Source organism: Gymnoscopelus microlampas (assembly GCF_963454915.1).
Source record: "Gymnoscopelus microlampas genome assembly, chromosome: 15".
Classification (NCBI taxonomy): Eukaryota; Metazoa; Chordata; class Actinopteri; order Myctophiformes; family Myctophidae; genus Gymnoscopelus; species Gymnoscopelus microlampas.
The window spans coordinates 25,889,611-25,909,610 of NC_139952.1; the positions used below are offsets into that span (position 1 = coordinate 25,889,611).

The 20,000-nt window shown below is 41.6% G+C and overlaps 1 protein-coding gene across 1 annotated transcript in view; it reads right to left on the reverse strand.

Moving 5' to 3' along the window:
• The window catches only part of LOC311061713 (RNA-binding motif, single-stranded-interacting protein 3-like), a gene marked incomplete at both ends in the record, with an annotated part of 110,521 nt that overhangs the window by 30,070 nt on the left and 60,451 nt on the right, over positions 1–20,000 (reverse strand). The window contains 3 exons of the mRNA XM_084080402.1: positions 7,297–7,347; positions 16,250–16,346; positions 19,444–19,487. Coding sequence (XP_083936528.1) covers positions 7,297–7,347; positions 16,250–16,346; positions 19,444–19,487 — 192 coding nt within the window. The remainder of the gene's footprint in view (positions 1–7,296; positions 7,348–16,249; positions 16,347–19,443; positions 19,488–20,000) is intronic.

Genomic DNA, 20,000 nt, shown 5'->3' on the forward strand with positions numbered 1-20,000 from the left:
GGACAGAGACTAAAATGTCTTACTTTCAACGAGACGTCTCTTTGTCTGAAGACTGTCTGCTTATCCAAATAGCAGGGACAATAACATTTTGCTCTCGCTCTTCTTGTTAACAAAACAGCTGGCTCCTCGGAGGGGAGGGAGTCATCTGGATTCGTATGGCTGAGCTTGTCAAACTTAATATATCACAGATGCACAAACATCTCCGCCAATACTGTAGAGCAATCTATGACTCAGGCTTCACCACTCCTCAGCCCACTATTGTATTATCTTGTATTTTTATTCTATTCTATTCATTCTATGAAATGAATAATTTAATTGTATTAAACCAAAAGACATTCAAACTAAAACAAGGGATTACACATTCTTGTTCTAGGTACCAGTTTAAACACTGTCTTTTTAACCTTTTAAAACATAGCAATATTATAAATAACAGTAATAAAATCAATAAACTGACATATTTACCGCACATTGTCAATGTAATGTTCAGTTACTAGACAAATCTTACATGTGTCAACTTTTAGTGTTACGTTTAGGGTTTACTGTCCACAAGCTGTGAAATGCCAAAACATACGTATCTTTTGCTAAAAGATATTAACCCATTAAAACCGGGAAAGCATCTGTGTCATTTGAGATTTTTGCGTTGGCTATTTTTGAACATTTTTGAAAAATCTGTGTGAGAACTCCTCATTTGTAGAATCGGCCTCAGTAGAATCACCTTCACTAACGTATTATTATATTGTATCGTATTTCCTTCTATTGTATTCTACCCAGTCTGGTTCCCGTGTGTGATTGGCTAGCTGTGTGACCTCTTGTCCTTCCACACTCTGCTGCCTCCATATTGTCCGGGCGGGGGTCCGAGCCATTGGTTCAACAACGCCACAAACTGTAGCTGTATAACCAACTGGCTTAATGCTTTCACGACCCCCCCGAGCACACGCAGACAGCGTGCTCGGCTAGTTTCACGCGTGCGTGTGCGCGCCAAACTAGCCGAGCACGCTGGCTGCCTGTGTGTGTGTGTGTGCGCGCACGCACACGCACACGCACACGCACACGCACACGCACACGCACACGCACACGCACGTATGTGTGTTGGCCTGCCATGCGTTTAGCCAGCAGATACGATCACAGGACATAAAAGCAGACAGATTGGCGCTCGTGATCCTTTAGACTGCGTGACAGCTGGGTTCAGTCTGCTGACAGACACAGACAGGCGACAACGGGGACGGGCCACTGGGAACCCGACGGAACGGGCGGCGACATGGCCAATCGCTGGCACCGTGACGGTGATGGAAGCGTTCGCCACGGCGCGACGTGACAGACACGGCCATGGGAAACGCCCGGTGACATAAGGTTGGGAGAAAAACGGACGCGACGTCGCGGGCAACGGGCCCGTATGGGGCTTGCAGGGAATAAACAGCGAGGAGCACATATGGCGATACACACGACTCATGTACACATGCAGTACAGCACGCACTGAGATGGTAGACCGTGCAGCGCAATGTCTGACACCATGAGTTGTCTGTGTGGGGAGGAACGGAACGTCACGGTAGTGAGGCTGAGGCATCTGTGTTTCTGCTCTGTGTTTAACCACTTGAACCGGAGCGTCCCTGTTCTAGGGAAAACAACGGATCTATAAGCTCACAACGGGACGCATGGTGGGATTGTAGCGTGGCAATTTTTGGCAAAGATATTTAGTGTCTAGGGGAAAAAAGGAGTCCAGTGCAAACCCCTGAAGGACTCCGGTCAACTAAGTACAGGGTTTTCTAGCTTGTAACTTGTAACTAGCTTGTAATCTTTTGATTAATAGGTATGTGGCAAAACATAGCCTAGTTCTTCTGTGTATTTCTCTGTAAAATGTTGTAAAACGACATCGAAACCTGTCGTTTCATGTCATGGAGCGTATGGGGCGTACGGCGGATGACGTCTTACGAGTGGCTTATTATACTACAGTAGCTGCTTGGTCGCAGCTAGTAAATCCATCCTGTAGTTCAATGCAGATCATATATACACTGTAGTACAATTTACCCAGTAAAATGTCAAAGGCAGAGAGTGAAGTGAGCTGATGTGTGTGATGTGTGTGTGTGTGTGTGTGTGTGTGTGTGTGTGTGTGTGTGTGTGTGTGTGTGTGTGTGTGTGTGTGTGTGTGTGTGTGTGTGTGTGTGTGTGTGTGTGTGTGCGTGTGGCTGGTGGCCTGCTGTGACCAGATTACATGTGGGCAGTCCCCGCCCAGCAGGGGTTGGAAGCGAGAGGCAGGGCGGGGCGGTAATGGTCTCTACAGGGAGCCACACGGCTGGTTGGTTCGGTACCCATGGACTGGCTGGGTATATAACCACTGAAGCTACTGAATCTTGTGAATGGACATGTTGTTTTAGTCTTGGGGACAGACGCTGTTAAGGGCCACCTTCATGAATCTCGGCACAGTTAACCAATCAGAGTGAGCTAAAGTGGCGAAGATGCACCGCGTGCTGAGCGGTCACCGCGTGCTGAGCGGTCACCACGCGTGACCTCACTGCTCAAGATACACAGACACCAGATGGAGTTGCAGTGGATACTTAACCCATTAAGACCGGGAACCCATGTATCATTTTCAGAAAATTTGCTTTGAATACATATTTTTTAAAGCGAACATTTGTTAAATGTTTAGTTCCAAGGACCCCCCAGAGGCAAAGATTTGAGTTACAAATGTTCGCTTTAAAAAATATATATATTCAAAGATTTGCACACATTTTCACGACTTTTCAAAAATAGAAGATCTACAAGCTCATTGCGTGGCACTCGGTGCCGCGCTATGAGCTTGTATATTCTGCTATTCTTGACCAAAGAAATCAAAAAATGCGTTTCCGGTCTTAATGGGTTAACTTTGGTAAAAATTCACGGCTGGGAAGACACTATAAATACTGCACCCTTGTATTAAATTGTACTGCACTGCAGTGGTTCTCAAACATCTTCATGTCAAGAACCCCCAAATTGATATGTACTTGGCTGTGGACCCCCATTTGAAAAGATTTGGTGCTATAGGGACCCCCACAAGAGATTCATCAACATTAATCTTCTAGCGTCTGGCATTTTGTTTTAAAATGCAATTTTGGGTCATGGGTGGGATGGCCGACTAGCCAAAAAAATAAGGTGTTTAAACTGTTCCTTATTTTGTTGGGGACCCCCTGTATCCCTTAGTGGTCCCCATGACCCAACTTTGAGAAACGGTGCTGTACTGTACTGCACTGCATTGCACTTCCGTAACATGCATCCCTGCCTCACTATGACACACTGTTTTGCTCTCCAAACTATACTGTCCAGTTGTCACAGAGTACAGTGTGTATTTGTATGTTATTGTCTGTGACGCCATTATTCTAGGTGCCCTCTGGAATGAAACCAATCGGCTGTATGTGAGCGTAATTTGCTGTGGTCAGGAGGGCACACAGCACACAGCTTCAAGCTAACATCAGCACCTCAGGCATGATTTAAGACCTGCGAGCTGCAAAATGAAACGCTTACAGTAGAAAGCCAGGCTCAATTAAGAGCCCTGAGCTTTTAAAAAAAAAGGGTTTAAGCCTTACTTACTTCTTCTGTACAACATTAAGAATGCTCAAAAGAGGAGAGGAGTCTTGCGCCCACTTACACGCAAGCACGCACAAACACACGCCATATATATATAACTTAATGAATATAAAACTAAACCGACACAAAATAAAGTAAAAATGTCTTATTAAGTGGTTCAATGTTCAGTTTTGAGACGAAACCCTATTGGCCAGCCTACTTCAACACTGAAATAACGGCATGCATGGCACATGCCAGGGTCCAGGGTGGAACATATCATATCAAAACTGAATGTAACCCATTAGGAACTCTAAAAGCACACTTGCTCATAAACACCACATGTAACAGTAGTCTCCTCAAACGCAGTGGTTCTCAACCTTTTCAGGCCGTGATTCCCCAAAATGATCATAATTGAACTGGGGACCCCCCAGCCTGACAGGCACTTTAGTAGTTGAGGCATTCAATTTAGTTTGACTCGGTTCCACAGATAAATATTGCGTGGTGAGGCATTGTGAGCTTGTAGATCGGCTATTTTCAAAATACCCGACCCCGAACCACAGGTTGAGAACCCCTGCTCTAAATGCACCGGCTGGCAAAAAGGCTCTCGACGAACATATTAGCAAGAACAACAGACGGCCATAAATGTCTGCCTATTCTACGCATCGCTGAACACTAAAACACCTTGTAATCACCTCATATATCTGTTCAATTAACTGAGGAGCAAACAAACAAACAAACAAGCAAACAAACAAAAAAAACTAAAGGCTGTGTTATGTCAACTGGAGATCTGTATAAAAAAAGAAAGAAAAGAAGAAAAAAAACGGAAAGATCTCATACCCAAACGGTGATCTGGAGACTCATTCTGTGATATAGATTGATTGGAGACTCTTTCTTTCTTGATTCTTGATATATATTTATGGAGATTGAGTCTAGGAGTCTGATGTTTTATTTGATCAGTCTTATTTTATTCTATCTTTGCTATTGTTTATGCATGACACCGAAGGGCCCGGTCAGCTGTATACAGGACAGCGTTTGTCTGCCCGCGACAAAATGACGTAGGCCCCAGAAATGTATTTTTCTTTTCGATAAAATTGTTATCCCGACCTGAAAATGTATGTTCAGTTTATGCTGGAGAGATGTGAAGATCCCCAAACACTAATGGTTGCTATGGGACACTGTGTGACACTGTATGAGATACAGAGCTATTTAGCACTTATTTAAAAAAACATTGCTTACAGCAAGTTTCTTAACACATTGGCTGCCATCTTTTTTTTTTTCTTTTCTACAGTAGACTGCCAGACTTTTTCTTTTTTTTTGTTGAAAGAACGCAGATCTGCGTTCTTGGCAGCGTGCGCTCTGTGGACGCAAAAGAACGCAGATCTGCGTCCATGGCAGCCAATGTGTTAATATCAGGTCCGGGGACCACCAGGGGTCCAGGGGTCCCTTACAGGTCTGTAACTCTGAGAGTGTACAAATGGAACCAAATGGGGGTGCATTTGGTTCCATTTCGTACACCGTCAGAGTTAAATAAATGCATATTAAACTAGTGGGGGTCCTTCAAATGAAAAAGGTTGAGAATTGTTTGCATTGGCTATTCAAAAATGGTAGATCTACAAGCGCACAGCGTGTCACTTTGTACCGTGCTGCGAGCTTGTACATCTGTTATTTTTTAAAGTTTTTTTTTTTTTTTTTAACACAAATCTTCTTTTCTGGGGGTCCCTGGCACAAAACATTTTCAGATGGGGGTCTGTGCGGCCACTGATTTAGAAGGCATTTGTAGAATCGGCGTCAGGTCTTAATGGGTTAAGGACGTTTCAGCAAAAAAAAAGTGAACTCTTCAACCTGAAGGCGATGGGATGCTACAAGAAGTGGTGTGGCCATGCAGCCTGGCATCTCTGTGGCAGAGCATTGTCTGCCTGGTGCGTTCAATCTAATTAACCCATTTAATCCGGCAACGCATCCGTGTCATTTTAGATTTCTTTGGCTATTCAAAAATAGCAGATATACAAGCTCATAGCGCGGCACCGAGTGCCGCGCTACGAGCTTGTAGATCTGCTATTTTTTTTAAATCGTGAACTTTTTGTGCAAATCTTTGAATATATATTTTTTAAAGCGAACATTTGTAACTGTCAAATGTCTCAACAAATGTCTTCATTTTTCTGAAAAATTATTGTTGCTATATCAGTGGTGCTCAAACCTTTTCTTGTCAAGGACCCCGAAAATGATATGTATTTGGCCGAGGATCCCCCATCTCAAAATATGTTGTTCCAGGGACCCCCAGATACAAATATTTGAGGTAAAAATGTATGTATTCAAAGATTTGCACAAATGTTCAAGATTTTTTTTAAATAGCAGATCTACAAGCTAGTAGCTATGAGCTTGTATATCTGCTATTTTTGAATAGCCACAGTATAAAATAATGGTTATAGCTGAAAATCTAAAATGACACAGATGCGTTCCCGGTCTTAATGGATTAATACTAATATTATGACTCTGTCTGGCTTGGTGTAACCCTGAGCAACCGTCTGGTGAATGTTGCTGAGTCACCAGCCTGGTTGGTTCCAAACCCCCCGCCATCCTGCCACCAAAATGTGTTTGTATGCTTAGGAGAGACAGTTCCAAGCAGCTATCAGAGAGGAATAATGTGCTTCTATGTCAAGTCTTTATGGCAAACCAACCGCAAGAAGTAGAATAATCATCTATCTCGCTGTCTGTTAGACGTCTGCTTGTGCACGTGCGCGCACACGGTATGCCGTTTCTGTCGGGCAGAAACCTTGTATCTCCAAATGTCAACTTGTTTTTTGTAAATTAATGCCCTACTTCGTCATACTACAGTGTCAGTCAAAAATAGCAAAAATAGCCAATCTACAAGCTCACAATGTGTTGCAACGCTTTGTTGAGCTTGTAGATCTGCTATTTGGGGAATTTATCATGATTTATTTTAATAAGTAAAAGTGGTTAAGTCTGTCTGCAGGTTTTATCAATAGTGAACCAGATGAAAAATATTAAAAAGAGCTTGTTTACTGAATAATAACTACATTGGATCGATTGGAACATCGATTTTCCAATTCCTGAAAAGTAAGCGTTTTGGACATACAAGGTTTCAACGTGGGCATGCGCATGCATGTACAGTGTGTCTGACAAATGGACCGGGCGGCCACAGAGGAGCAACATGCATTTAAAAAAGACTTTCCAGACAGGGTCTTAGTATTTTTCCACGTCTTTTAACAACTCTAAATATATCAAGACGTCTCTTCCACGTTGTAAACTATTCTTGAGCGAAGGGCTTATGAAAACTGCTTAATGATTCCCTCCTAAAACCATTAAACTACGCTGAGCCAGACACTGAGCAGGGAGAGAGACACCGAGACACACAGAGAGAGAGAGAGAGAGAGCAGATCATAAGTGAACAGTGGTGGACAGTATCAAAGTACATTACTTGAGTACTGTACTTGAGTGATTTTTTTAAAATATCGGCACTTTACTGGAGTATTCTTTTTGTGTGTGTGTGTGTGTGTGTGTGTGTGTGTGTGTGGGGGGGGGGGGGGGGGGGGGGCATTTATATAAAAAAATCAAATGAACTTTGTAATTTGAACTTTTGAATACTGAAGTCATTTTGCAAGCATGCACTTTGGATAATGTATGTATTTTTGAAAGCAAGTACTCCAGTATACATTTGACTGAGCACTGGAGTACTGGGGTTGAGTACTTTGTCCACCACTGTAAATGTGTAGTTATGGGTGAATGGTGCAGACTTACGGTAGGTTGCATAACATATTGTTGATGAGGCATCCAGGACGTACTCTGGACCTGTGAAAAACACAAATATTGCGGTTGAGTTAAAATGATTCCCACCTCATTCACAAACAAGCTGCTGTTAAGTAAAAACTAACAGAACGAAAGTATGATAAGTCCTAGTGGGCTCCTTGGAGCGCAGATCACTGCCAGGTTCGTTTGTCAGTCATGGGGTGCAGCCGTCCAGCATGTGTGGCGCCCCCTATGGGTTTAAGTGCAATCGCTTTTGGCTCTGTGTTTAAATTTGAGAAGTGCGTATGCAAAGTTTGATGACAATCGGTAGAGTGGTGCCCAAGAGTGGGCTCATAGATAGACTCACGGACAGACGCATGGGAGTGAAAACATAATCCCTCGCCTCTGCCGTTGGAGATACGTGGAAATACTGTATACTGTATATTGCTGTCGGGCTGAAATCTTGTATCTCCATATTTCATCTTTTTATGTTCATATAAATAAATGCTCAATTTTATTCTTCGTTGTATGACAGTGACACACAATAGTAATCACCTATAAATAAAAATAAGGATGCAGGTGAAATTCATGATTAATCCATTTAATCTCATATTATCTGATTGTTTATACTTTTTTTAAATGATTAGTTATTATGAGATGCTTCTGTTTAAAGTAAGTCTGCTGTGAGGAGAATATTGGAAGCAGTCTCCTGCTTTCTCCCCCTCTGGGGAAAATGCCAGACACAAATACAGTATACTCATTCATGTTCTGAAATCCCATCTGCGTCTTTGCCTTATTTGTGTCTTGGGCTTTTGATACCTTTACAGATACTTACCAATGGACAAACTGTTCTTTTTCTGAATAAAGTTGCTATCCAGAACGAACCAGAACAAAATGTGTTTACTCTTATGTACCCGTACACAAGATGTAACAACACAGAATACATTGAGATATCAACTACACCAGGTTGAAAGTGCTTAAGTGTCTTTGGGTTTTTATAAATATCTAACCAACCAAAGTATTAACAACAGCTTGTGACTAACAATTTAAAAAGAGAAAAAGAAGCGCTACAGGGATCAATGGCTCTATAGACAGGTGCTCTTTGGTGACCAAAAATGTTTTTCAAAGAAGTACTGACCCTGTGGTCTATGACCTTTTAGGTCGATATGCATTGGTCATACATTGTTGCCTTGCTCAAAATACATTTCAAATATTTTTGTGCCTTGGATTTCTTTTCTTTGCAAGTCTGCAATCCACACCATTTGGGAGTTAAGAAGTACTTCTTTGAAAAACTTTTTGGGTCATAAATAATAACTATATTGGATCTATTTGAACACAGGTACTTTATCACCCATCTCCTGTAGAGTTAACAGATTTGGACCTACAAGGTCTCCGTCCGACAGCAACGATAATACAATGCATCAAACGTCAGTTCGGTTTTGGGGTTTGGAACCATAATATTGATGGCTCCAATGCATCAGTCTGTGCTCAGTCAAACACAGATAAACTACTGCCAGTGAATTCCAATGTCAATCTGAAGTCCTGGCGTCAACCCAGCGAGTTGAGAGATGAGACAGAGTAGAGGGTCTCTGTGCTCTGAGGCCTGGTGTGTATTCACTAATAATAATACACAGACAGACCAGAGAGATTGACAGCTATAGATTGACAAGTACAGACGGAGAGTGAAAGAAAGAGAGAGAGAGAGAGAGAGAGAGAGAGAGAGAGAGAGAGAAAGACATCAAGATGGAGACAGAAATGAACAAAGACTCTGGTGGAAGCATGGGTGTGGTTTTCTATTGGAAGTGATCAGGATAAAGGATGGTGTTATTTTTAATCAATTGTTATTATTATTATTGTATTTTTTCTACACAGAATTGGCTTGGATGGGTGTCACCTTGTAACAGTTTACTGTGGCTAAATTCCTATTCTGTGCGAAAGCAAAAACAAAACAAAAATCATTTAAGACATACAGTCCTTGGGCCGAGTCTCTACTGTGAGCTGCAAACAAACAAAAGGAGAAAACTGGATATTTGGTCATATCTTTAAACCGTGTGAGTGATGAATCAATAAAGTTGTATTTTTTACCAGTCTACTGAAATGTGCCGCTGTCATTTCTGCCACAGTTGTGAAGCGGTGCGTGATTACGGTGATGATAACATTTACCTTTGAGTTAGATAATCAGTGGCTTTAGTTATATATAAAAAAGCTGCCAGTTGCAACGGCTTTATCCCACAAAGATGGAGATCACTCCCAAGAAAGGAAATGCAGACTAGCAGGGATTTATTGAACCATTTTAGCTTCAATAAATCTCTCCTGGCCTGCATTTTAGAAGGAAAAAGGTGCTGTCCTCAACCTTGTCATTAAAGTAGTCAGACTTTATTCATGGAATATGAATGTATGTACTGACAGCTGCTTCAGGATCATCAGATCACTCTCACATGGAGCCCAGATGCACGTTGGTATCTATAATCTGGCCTGATACTTAAGTCTGGATGCACTCAACACAAACTCCTACACACCATTTATTAAAAAAAAAACATCTTGAATGTAAGGTGAAAACAGGTGCCAGCGGCAATGAAAACAAGAACGCATAGTAATTTGTATTGGGTGCATCCATATACATTGTAAATAAGATGCATAGGAAGAGCAATACATAGATAGAAAGATGTATATAGGATCATATAATAGATAGTAACATATAATAGATTGGAAGAGGTCTGTCCTTGTGCCGACAGCCAGGTAAGTCTTTAGGTCTTTGAGTGTATTTATAGCCGTTTTGATTGGTAATAAGACCCACCATACCTATGCCTCTATTTCTATCTACTGATGGCTTCTACATTATATGCATACCTGACTAGCCCAGGTGCAGAGGGCCAGGTCGGATTTTAAGTCGTCCTTTATACTTTTATATTGTTATCCTATTTTAATTAGTGTTACCCTACTACCTTTTCTGTACTTGTTTGTCTACCATTACCTGTATCTTTGTTTGATGTTTACTGCAGTACTGCTATGACAACTGGATTTCTCTTGGTTTAAATAAATGTCTCTCTATCTATGATATATATAGATAGGAAGATTTACAGTATAGACAGGAAGGAGATAGATAGATAGATAGATAGATAGATAGATAGATAGATAGATAGATAGATAGATAGATAGATAGATAGATAGATAGATAGATAGATAGATAGATAGATAGATAGACAACCATGAAGAGAGAGCTGGAGAGAGGTAGAAACAAACATCCAGAGAGGAGTTAGAGGGCTTGGAGCAGACAAACACACAGACTGGTCATTGATTCTGCTAAAATGATTAGATTAAACAAAGACAAACGGGGGTAATCTCCTATGAGCACCAACGGTCCTCTGAACCGGTCACAACTCATGATGATCTTAAACTAAAAGCTTTGATATTGTTGCTGTTAGGTGGACACCTTTACTAAAACTGCTACTTTTCAGGATACAGAAGGGAAAAAAACACTTACAATGGATCCAATGAATTATCATTTTGTCACAATCTCTTGGTAATACTTTTCTTTGGTTAAATATTTATAAACCCCACAGACACACTTAACCCATCTACAAGATCAACTTTTGTACATCAACTCTTGTACGTCAAGGTAGGGCATTCATTTATGAACAATAAAGGTTGAAATATGGAGATACAGGGCTTCTGCCAAACAGTAACGATAGTCACTTGAGACTCGAATGTGTTTGTTGTTTATTCTCCTGCGCAGAACAGGAAGCACGTTGGAGACACACCCTCTTCTCCCTAATGGATCCTGTTTGTCATTTTTTGTCGCCGAAATAAACACCTCATGTTCCATGTGACAGCCTGGTCACCAGAGGAGGACAGCACAGCCTGGGGGTTGCCAAATGTCGTTGTTATCAGGCAGAAAACCTTGCATCTCCATATTTCATATTTTTTAATGATAAAAAGCCCTATTTTAATACTTTGTTGTATGACAGTTTTGCACAAAAATAGCTGATCTGAAAGTTCATGCGTTGTGAGCTTGTAGATCTGGTATTTTCACTTGTGAAGCATTGTGAACATTTGGGAAATATTTCGCCTGGACATGGCCGAAATCACGCCAGCAGATGGAAAGTGGTTATTATGTCTGTCTGTGGGTTTTGTAAATATTTAAGCAATGAAAAGGATTAACAAGAGTTTACGACTAAATAATAACTACATTGGAGCCATTGGAACACAGGTTATTTTTTCCATTTCCTGAAAAGTAATGGCAACAACGACATGTTGGTTTTTGATAACCATTACGCAGTAAGAGGTCACATGAGGCCCTGACCTCATCACCCCTGGCAGACCCTTGGATCTTGTGCTTCCATTTAAACACATCCTTCCAGCAGCACGCCACCAGTTCAACATCCAGTCAGTCATTACATCCAAACATCCAGACAATCAGTCAGGCTAACAGCCATCATCCAGTCAGCCGCCCTGCCAACCAAACATCCAAACTACTGTACCATGGAGACATCCTACCACGGAGACAGTCTACCAGACAGACAGTCTGTCAGACAGACAGTCTAGTCTACTAGAGACAGTCTGCCAGACAGACAGTCTACTAGAGAGACAGTCTGCCAGACAGACAGACCGTCTACCAGACAGACAGTCTACCAGAGAGACAGCCAACCATAGAGACAATTTATCAGCAAGACCATCTTTGAGAGAGATAATCTACCTCAGAGAGTCTACCAGAAGGACATAAATCCAAAGAGACAATCTATCAGAGAGACATTCTACCAGGGAGACAGCCAACCAAAGAGACATCCCACCATAGAGACATCCTACCAGAAGAGACAGTCTATCATAGTCATCCTACCATAGAGACATCCTAGGAGAAGACCATAAAGACACCCTACCATAGAGACATCCTACCAGAAGAGACAGTCTACCATAAAGACATCCTACGAGAAGAGACATCCTACCATAGAGTCATCCTATGAGAAGAGACAGTCCACCAGAGAGACAACATAGAGACATCCTATGAGAAGAGACAGTCCACCAGAGAGACAACATAGAGACATCCTATGAGAAGAGACAGTCCACCAGAGAGACAACATAGAGACATCCTATGAGAAGAGACAGTCCACCAGAGAGACAACATAGAGACATCCTATGAGAAGAGACAGTCCACCAGAGAGACAACATAGAGACATCCTACTATAGAGACATCCTACTATAGAGACATCCTACCAGAAGAGACAGTCCACCAGAGAGACATCCTACGAGAAGAGACAGCCTACCAGAGACACCCTGCCAGAGAGATCCAGCTGCCAGCTAGCGATGGATACCAGACGAGGTTAGACGCAGGACACGGGAGGCTGGCCTGGGATCTGTGCCTGCCTGACTGTCATATGGAGTATCAAAGGGCTTTCCAGAACACAAAGCCAATTATCATTAAAGCCGCCTGGAGCCAGCAGAATGCTTGGATAACATTAAGAACACCGCTATCCTCTTCAGGGGTCATTTACTGATTTGACAAATCAATACCATCCTCAAAGAAGGTTCAGATATCAACCGAGTATAAATGTGAAAAGAAAGAGAGCAATGTGAAAAACGCCAAATGAGTCTGCGGGGTATTTTCATCACCAAAAAGGGAATTGTTGGCATCCTAAAGCGTAAGTGATTGTTTTTTTTCTTGTTCTCATCCTCTCTGCCTCTCTCTCTCTCTTTCTCTCTCTCTCTCTGTCTCTGTGTGTCGTCGTACTTGAACAGGAAGATGGAGGACTCACCTTGCTGTGGCGACTGGCTTGTGGGCAATATTACAGGAAGTGTCTACGGAGAGTCTGGCTGATATTGGAACTGTGAGGATTAATATTCCTCAAAAGCCTTGGCCATTGTTTTTGATAAATCAATTTGGGAAGCCTTCCGAGAGGGGATTAGAGATGTGCCCTCACCCGCGTTCTCTCTCTCTCTCTCTCTCTCTCTCTCTCTCTCTCTCTCTCTCTCTCTCTCTCTCTCTCTCTCTCTCTCTCTCTCTCTCTCTCTCTCTCTCTCTCTCTCTCCCCCTCCCCCCACCATCCTCTGCACCACCCTCAGGTACTGGAGCAGAGTTTTAATCAAGCACGGCTCAAAAACAGACACTCCAACCTTCACCCACCCCTGCTTGTTTGCCTGTTTTCCCTAATGCTGTCTTGTTTCCTGTCTCTCTCTCTCTCTCTCTCTCTCTCTCTCTCTCTCTCCCACCTTCTGTTATGCCTGTTTTATACTTGGTTTGTGTGGCGTATCTTACACTGAAAATAGATCTGCACGACCACAATGTGTCGCAGCGCGATGTGTAGATCGTCTATTTTCAGCTTGAGACACTGGCGCACAACTACAGTATAAATCACCCTTTATTCTGTCCTTCCCTCCATACCTCATCCATCTCCTTTCCATTACCTCCACACTCTCTCTCTCTCTCTCTCTTTGCCGCGTACCAAAAAGAGCAGCATCTGTTTTAACGACAGGCCGTGTGAACGCTCCTGACATCACACAGACACCTTCAAACGTTTCTGTTTTATTTCTCTTCATTATTCCACATGTCAGGATCAATGATGCTGTGTTTGTTTAACCCATTAAGACCGGGAACGCATCTGAACCACTTTAACCATTATTTTATACTTTATTTACTTTTATACTATTTTTGAAAAATCGTATAAAATTGTGCAAATCTTTGAATATATATATTTTTAATATAACATATATAAATATAACATTTTAAACTCAAATCTTTGCTTCTGGGGGTCCCTGGAACAACATATTTTGCGGCGGCCAAATACATATCATTTTGGGGGTCCTTGACATGAAACAGTGTCAGAACTACTGAGTAATAGCAACACGTTTTTTCAAAAAACTGTTAGGATTTAGAAGACATTTGTAGAATCCCCAGAAGCAAAGACTTGAGTTACAAATGTTCGCTTTGAAAAATATAATATTCAAAGATTTGCACAAAATGTTCATGATTTTTGAATAGCCAAAGTGTAAAATAATGCTTTTTAGCTCAAATCTGAAATGACACACAGATGCGTTCCCGGTTTAAATGGGTTAAAGTCAGAAGCCTCCTGCTTTGCGTAAGCGGCACAGGGAGCAGAAGACGGGTCAGAAAAAAAAAACGGGAGGTGCAGAAGATGGTGTGTGTGTGTGTGTGTTTGTCTCAAACATCTTCGCCGCCGGTGACTGAGATGATGAGTGTTTGTTTTGGCCTGTCACTTTGTTTCTTTCACACGCCTTCCATTGTGTTTCTGCAGTGTTGTGTGTCTCTCGTTTCCGTTGTGTTTTTCCGTTGTGTTTGCGTCGTGTTTGCTCTCTCTGTGAAACAGATGTTGCCGAGCACAGCTGGAGTAACTACGAAATGACAAGAGAATCCAGCTGTTTCTCAGCCCTGCCCCACTCCAACATATCAGCTACACAACCCACCCCTAGCCATAAAGTAAGAACACACACACACACACACACACACACACACACACACACACACACACACACACACACACACACACACACACACACACACACACACACACACACACACACACACACAATAAGCACTTGAGCCCTATTTTAAGAATAACAAAAAGTTGCAGAACAACAAGCTCACAGCACATCGTACCATGACCAGTTGTGCGCTTGAAGATGTGCTTTTTTGCTATTTTCACAATTGAACAATTCTTTACATTGAAAAAAAAGAAAAGGTTCAACTATAATGGCATGCCCAAAATAGTGATCGCCAGGTTGGAAGTATAAGGGCTCTTAACCCATTCAATCCAGGAACGCATCTGTGTCACTTTAGATTTCTTTGGCTATAAAAAAAATAGCCAATATACAAGCTCTTAGCTTCTAAGAGCTTGTATATCAGCTATTTATTTTTTTATATCGTGCAAATATGTGCAAGTCTTTGAATATATGTATGTCTTTTAAAGCGAACAATTTTTACTCAAATCTTTGCTTCTTCTGGGGATTATACAAATGTCTTCTAAATCCTTTTTTTACTTATGTTGCTATAATATCAGTGGTTCTCCAACTTTTTTCATCTCAAGGTATGTCAATGTATTTGTACGCGGACCCCCATCTAAAAATATTTTGTTCCAGGGACCCCCAGAAGCAAAGATTTGAGTACATTTCATATATATATATATATATATATATATATTCAAACATTTGCACACATTTTCAGCAGATCTACAAGCTCACAGTGCAGCACTCGGTGCCACCACGCTATGAGCTTGTATATCTGCTATTTTTGAATAGCCAAAGAAATCTTAAAATGACACAGATGTCTTCCCGGATTGAACGGTTTAAGGACACCTACTGTGTGCTTCCTTGTGTGCAACAGAACCACCCAGACTGAACAACAGCTCTTTGTGAGTTTGACGAAGGCTTCAGCAAATGTTTATTAATGTTTGTAACTGCAGCCAAATGTCACAACCATCAACCCACACACACAGCTGGGAGAAACAACAGCTCCGTACTATTTGGTTGGTTCATTTCAGGATACTTGATCCATTCAAATTATATCAAATACACCGACGCAACACGAGTACGTACACGCACACACACACAGACCTGGAACGCATCTTTGTCATTTTTTGATTTGAGCTAAAAAGCATTATTTTACACTTTGGCTATTCAAAAATAGCAGATCTACAAGCTCATAGCGCAGCACCGAGTGCCGCGCCATGAGCTTGTAGATCTGCTATTTTTGAAAAATAGAGAAAATGTGTGCAAATTAATATATTTATATTCTTTTAAAGCGTACATTTTTAACACAAATCTTTGCTTCTGGGGGTCGGCGGCCAAATACATATCATTTTGGGGGTCCTTGACATGAAAAGGTTTGAGCACCACTGATATAGAAACATACGTTTTTCAGAATACTGTTAGGATTTAGAAGACATAAGTACAAATCGGCCTCAGGTCTTAATGGGTTAAAAAAGAAGAAATATCGTAGCAGATCTAACACACCCACCTGATATGTGGAGACAGGTGAAGCAGCGATGAAGGGTGTGATGGAAGTCTGTGCGATCATTCGGTTGGTGGCAATGCTGTAAGGCGATGAGTAGAACCTGAGGAGAGGAGAGGAGAGGAGAGGAGAGGAGAGGAGAGGTTAAAACAATAAAACACAAGAAAACATAGAATAGCCATTACACTGGCACCATCACTGTGCATAGACTCCATTCAGACACATTTCATACATATTTTATATCTGCAGCTACAGGATGTCTTTTACTCGCACGAGAGGCTGAAGTGCCTTTATTTTTCCTTTTTTGAGTACACACTCCATATCTTACATTGTTCTGTTTTGATATTTGATCCACCCTCCCTCTATTCTTATTATCTAAGTAACTGCAATTCGTGGATACCTTGTAAAAAAATATCAGACACTATTTTACACCGGCACACTTGTGATGTGACACATAGTTGATAAACTGAAGAGAGCCTGGATGCATCAATCAGCACTGAATAGTTCCTTACAGCACAGCACAGCCACACCCTACCACAAGAGACACACACGCACGCACGCACACACACACACACACACACACACACACACACACACACACACACACACACACACACACACACACACACACACACACACACACACACACACACACACACACACACACACACACACACACACACACACACACACACACAGCGAAAGAGAGAGACAGAGACACGCACACGCTTCCGCTGGCTTGCTCAAATCAAATCCTCGCCTATATATACAGTATATTGTGTTTTGCTAGCCGCATAAAGGTTTCATGAAACGTCTTATGGGTTCTCAATTGAAAAGTCGGGTTTTATCTCATCAAACTGAGCTTTGTTATCGTATAAAATAGTTGGTTGTCTGTATTTTTTTTCTTCTCAAGGCCGTGTCATTCCACGCCGGCTGGCTTAGCTAGCTTGCTGAGTCCAATATTGAGGGAGCTTCGTAGAAAACTCAATGCATTTAAAAAGAAGCCTATAGCAGACAGGGGGGGCTAAGATGGGGTGTGGGGTGCAGGAGGGGGGAGAGCGATACTTTATCACACTGTTTGAGACGCGCGGCGACCCGAGTGTCGCTCTGTGATCCTCCTGGGAGGCTAAGTGGAAAATGTCCACCAGTCTGAAGATCATATTACTACAGAGCCAGGACGGCTCCAGAGAGCAGACTCTCTCGGCCTCTGATCTTCACGGTGTTTGATGTGGATACTGCCAAAGTTCTGCCCCTAAACCTGGAAATCATACCTGACTTTGGGTTTTAGGTTTTGGAACAAAGTGTAACATTAGGAGACGTATAGGGATTGGAGATTCACACGTACTCAGCTCTGCTGCTAGTCTCACAAATGTACGTTCCTTAAACCCTTTAAGACCGGGAACGGATCTGTGTCATTTTAGATTTCTTTGGCTATTAAAAAATAGCAGATCTTGTAGATCTGCTATTTTTAGAAAAAGTCTTTGAAATTTTAAATCTTTGAATATATATTTTTCAAAGCTAACATTTGTAACTCATATCTTTGCTTTTCTGGGGGTTAAAATAGGGCACCATCCATTTAAAAGGGAAATAAACAGGCTTTTCAACGGCATACAACTTATTGCCAAGTGTTCCATATTTATATGCTCCTCATGAATCATCCTTCTAATGAATGTGTCGACCTTCATTCTTCGATTAGTTATTTTTTTTATCCCGTGAATATTTTACAAATTGTTGCTTTTACAAAAGCAGGAAGTATACCCAATGCAGTTTAGTTCTGGTGTGGGCATAATACCTGCATGCAATAACATTGAAGATGTGAGAGGATGGAGATTTTGTTTTCAATCATAGGATTGTTGGTCCAAATCGATTTGAGATGGAATACACAGAAGGAAAGCTGGTTAATTTACAGGCGGATCGTGTGAGAGTCAGGAGCTGGCCAAGATCAGTATGTAGACTTATATATAAAAAAAAGAAAATAGGTCTTTGTTTCATTAGACATTTAAAATTAAATAATCAATGAATGAAGGTCGACACATTCATTAGAAGGAAAATATCAGTCATGAGGAGCAGGGATGTGTGTTTACAATGAGTCTAACTGGAGTTTGAATTTGAATGGTCTTATATAGGATGGGGGGGTGCTCTAAATATTGAATCAAGCAATTTAGGGACCCTTTACCCCCTCTACACCAAATCTGAAGTTAGCTGATCTATAAGCATTAGAATAGGGACGCCAGTGGTTCATGTGGTTAAAAAACTCTCTGGGATGCATTTTAAAGTGAAAGTAAGACTCTGAATTCAGATTATTTTGCTTTACTATGACTGCACCACAGTATGGAATGCAGTACAGTAGGCTTTAAAAAGAGCTTTTTTTAAACAATCTTTACACATATGATGTGTACTGTACATGCAAGCATATGGCTTGTGAAAACAATTTGCAGCACTGGCACTGCACATCATAATCATGACATAAATCATTCCTGATGATGTGACGCAAATAGCTCACTTTGTTCACCACATTTAGTGCTGGGTCTGCCACAAAGAATGACGGAAAATTCAGACACTGCTTGCTTTTAACAATCATGATGACTAAATCATCATCATCATCAGCGTACACCAGATGGTTAATAAGACCTCATCTTAAGGGCCGTTCACGCCAAGAACAATAACAATAACTATAACTAAAAATATATCATTTTTACCTGAACTGAATTGAGTCTACACCACAACAACAACAACGACAACAACGCAACGGTAGTGGAGAACAATATCGCTTGGATCACTTTCCGAGCGATTTCATGAAGGATAGAAACACTGACAGCCAATCAAGATCCATCAGAATGACATCTGGGGGGCGCTCGGGTGGCACCTGCCCACCACAGAGGTTGTGGGTTCGAATCCACCACGGTGCATACGACTTTGACGAGCAGATGATTGGACACTCTCACATATGCGCGCGCGTGCGCGTGTGCGTGTGCACGCACGCACGCACGCACGCACGCACGCACGCACGCACACACACACACACACACACACACACACACACACACACACACACACACACACACACACACACACACACACACACACACACACACACACACACACACACACACACACACACACACACACACACACACAGGAGGTCCATCCACAACGTTCTTTACATTAAACTACAGGATTGACCATGAGCGTTCACTTACCCATTCTGCATAGCAGCAGGGTCGTATGTTAGCGCCATACCAGTCTGAAACACAAACACACAAACACAATGCATTCATTAAACATCATCCCGGACCTTTTCAAAATCTGATTCAGAATCAGTTAACTAGCGGAGTATGTGTTCAAACATACAGAGTTCATCTTTGTTCTCTAGCACAGAAATATACCCCCCTGTATTTTTTTGGCACACACTGTCACTTTCACTAATAAACATAATACAGTACAGTAAGTGCATTCAGTGCACCTTACTGCACATTCTATAAATCATACTACCCCCCCCCATCCCCCATTGCTGCTAAAGTGTTTTTACTTTGATCTCTATTCTTCACTTTTTTGTTCTCTTTTTTTTTACATCCAGTATTATCATTATTAATGTCTTGGTGTTATATGTAGATCTGCTATTTTCAACCATTTTAGTACTTTTACTTTTGGTACTTTAAGTACATTTTGATACCAATACTTTTGTACTTTTACTCAAGTAGATTTTTAATTCCGGACTTTTACTTGTAACAAAGTACTTCTACATTGCAGTATTGAT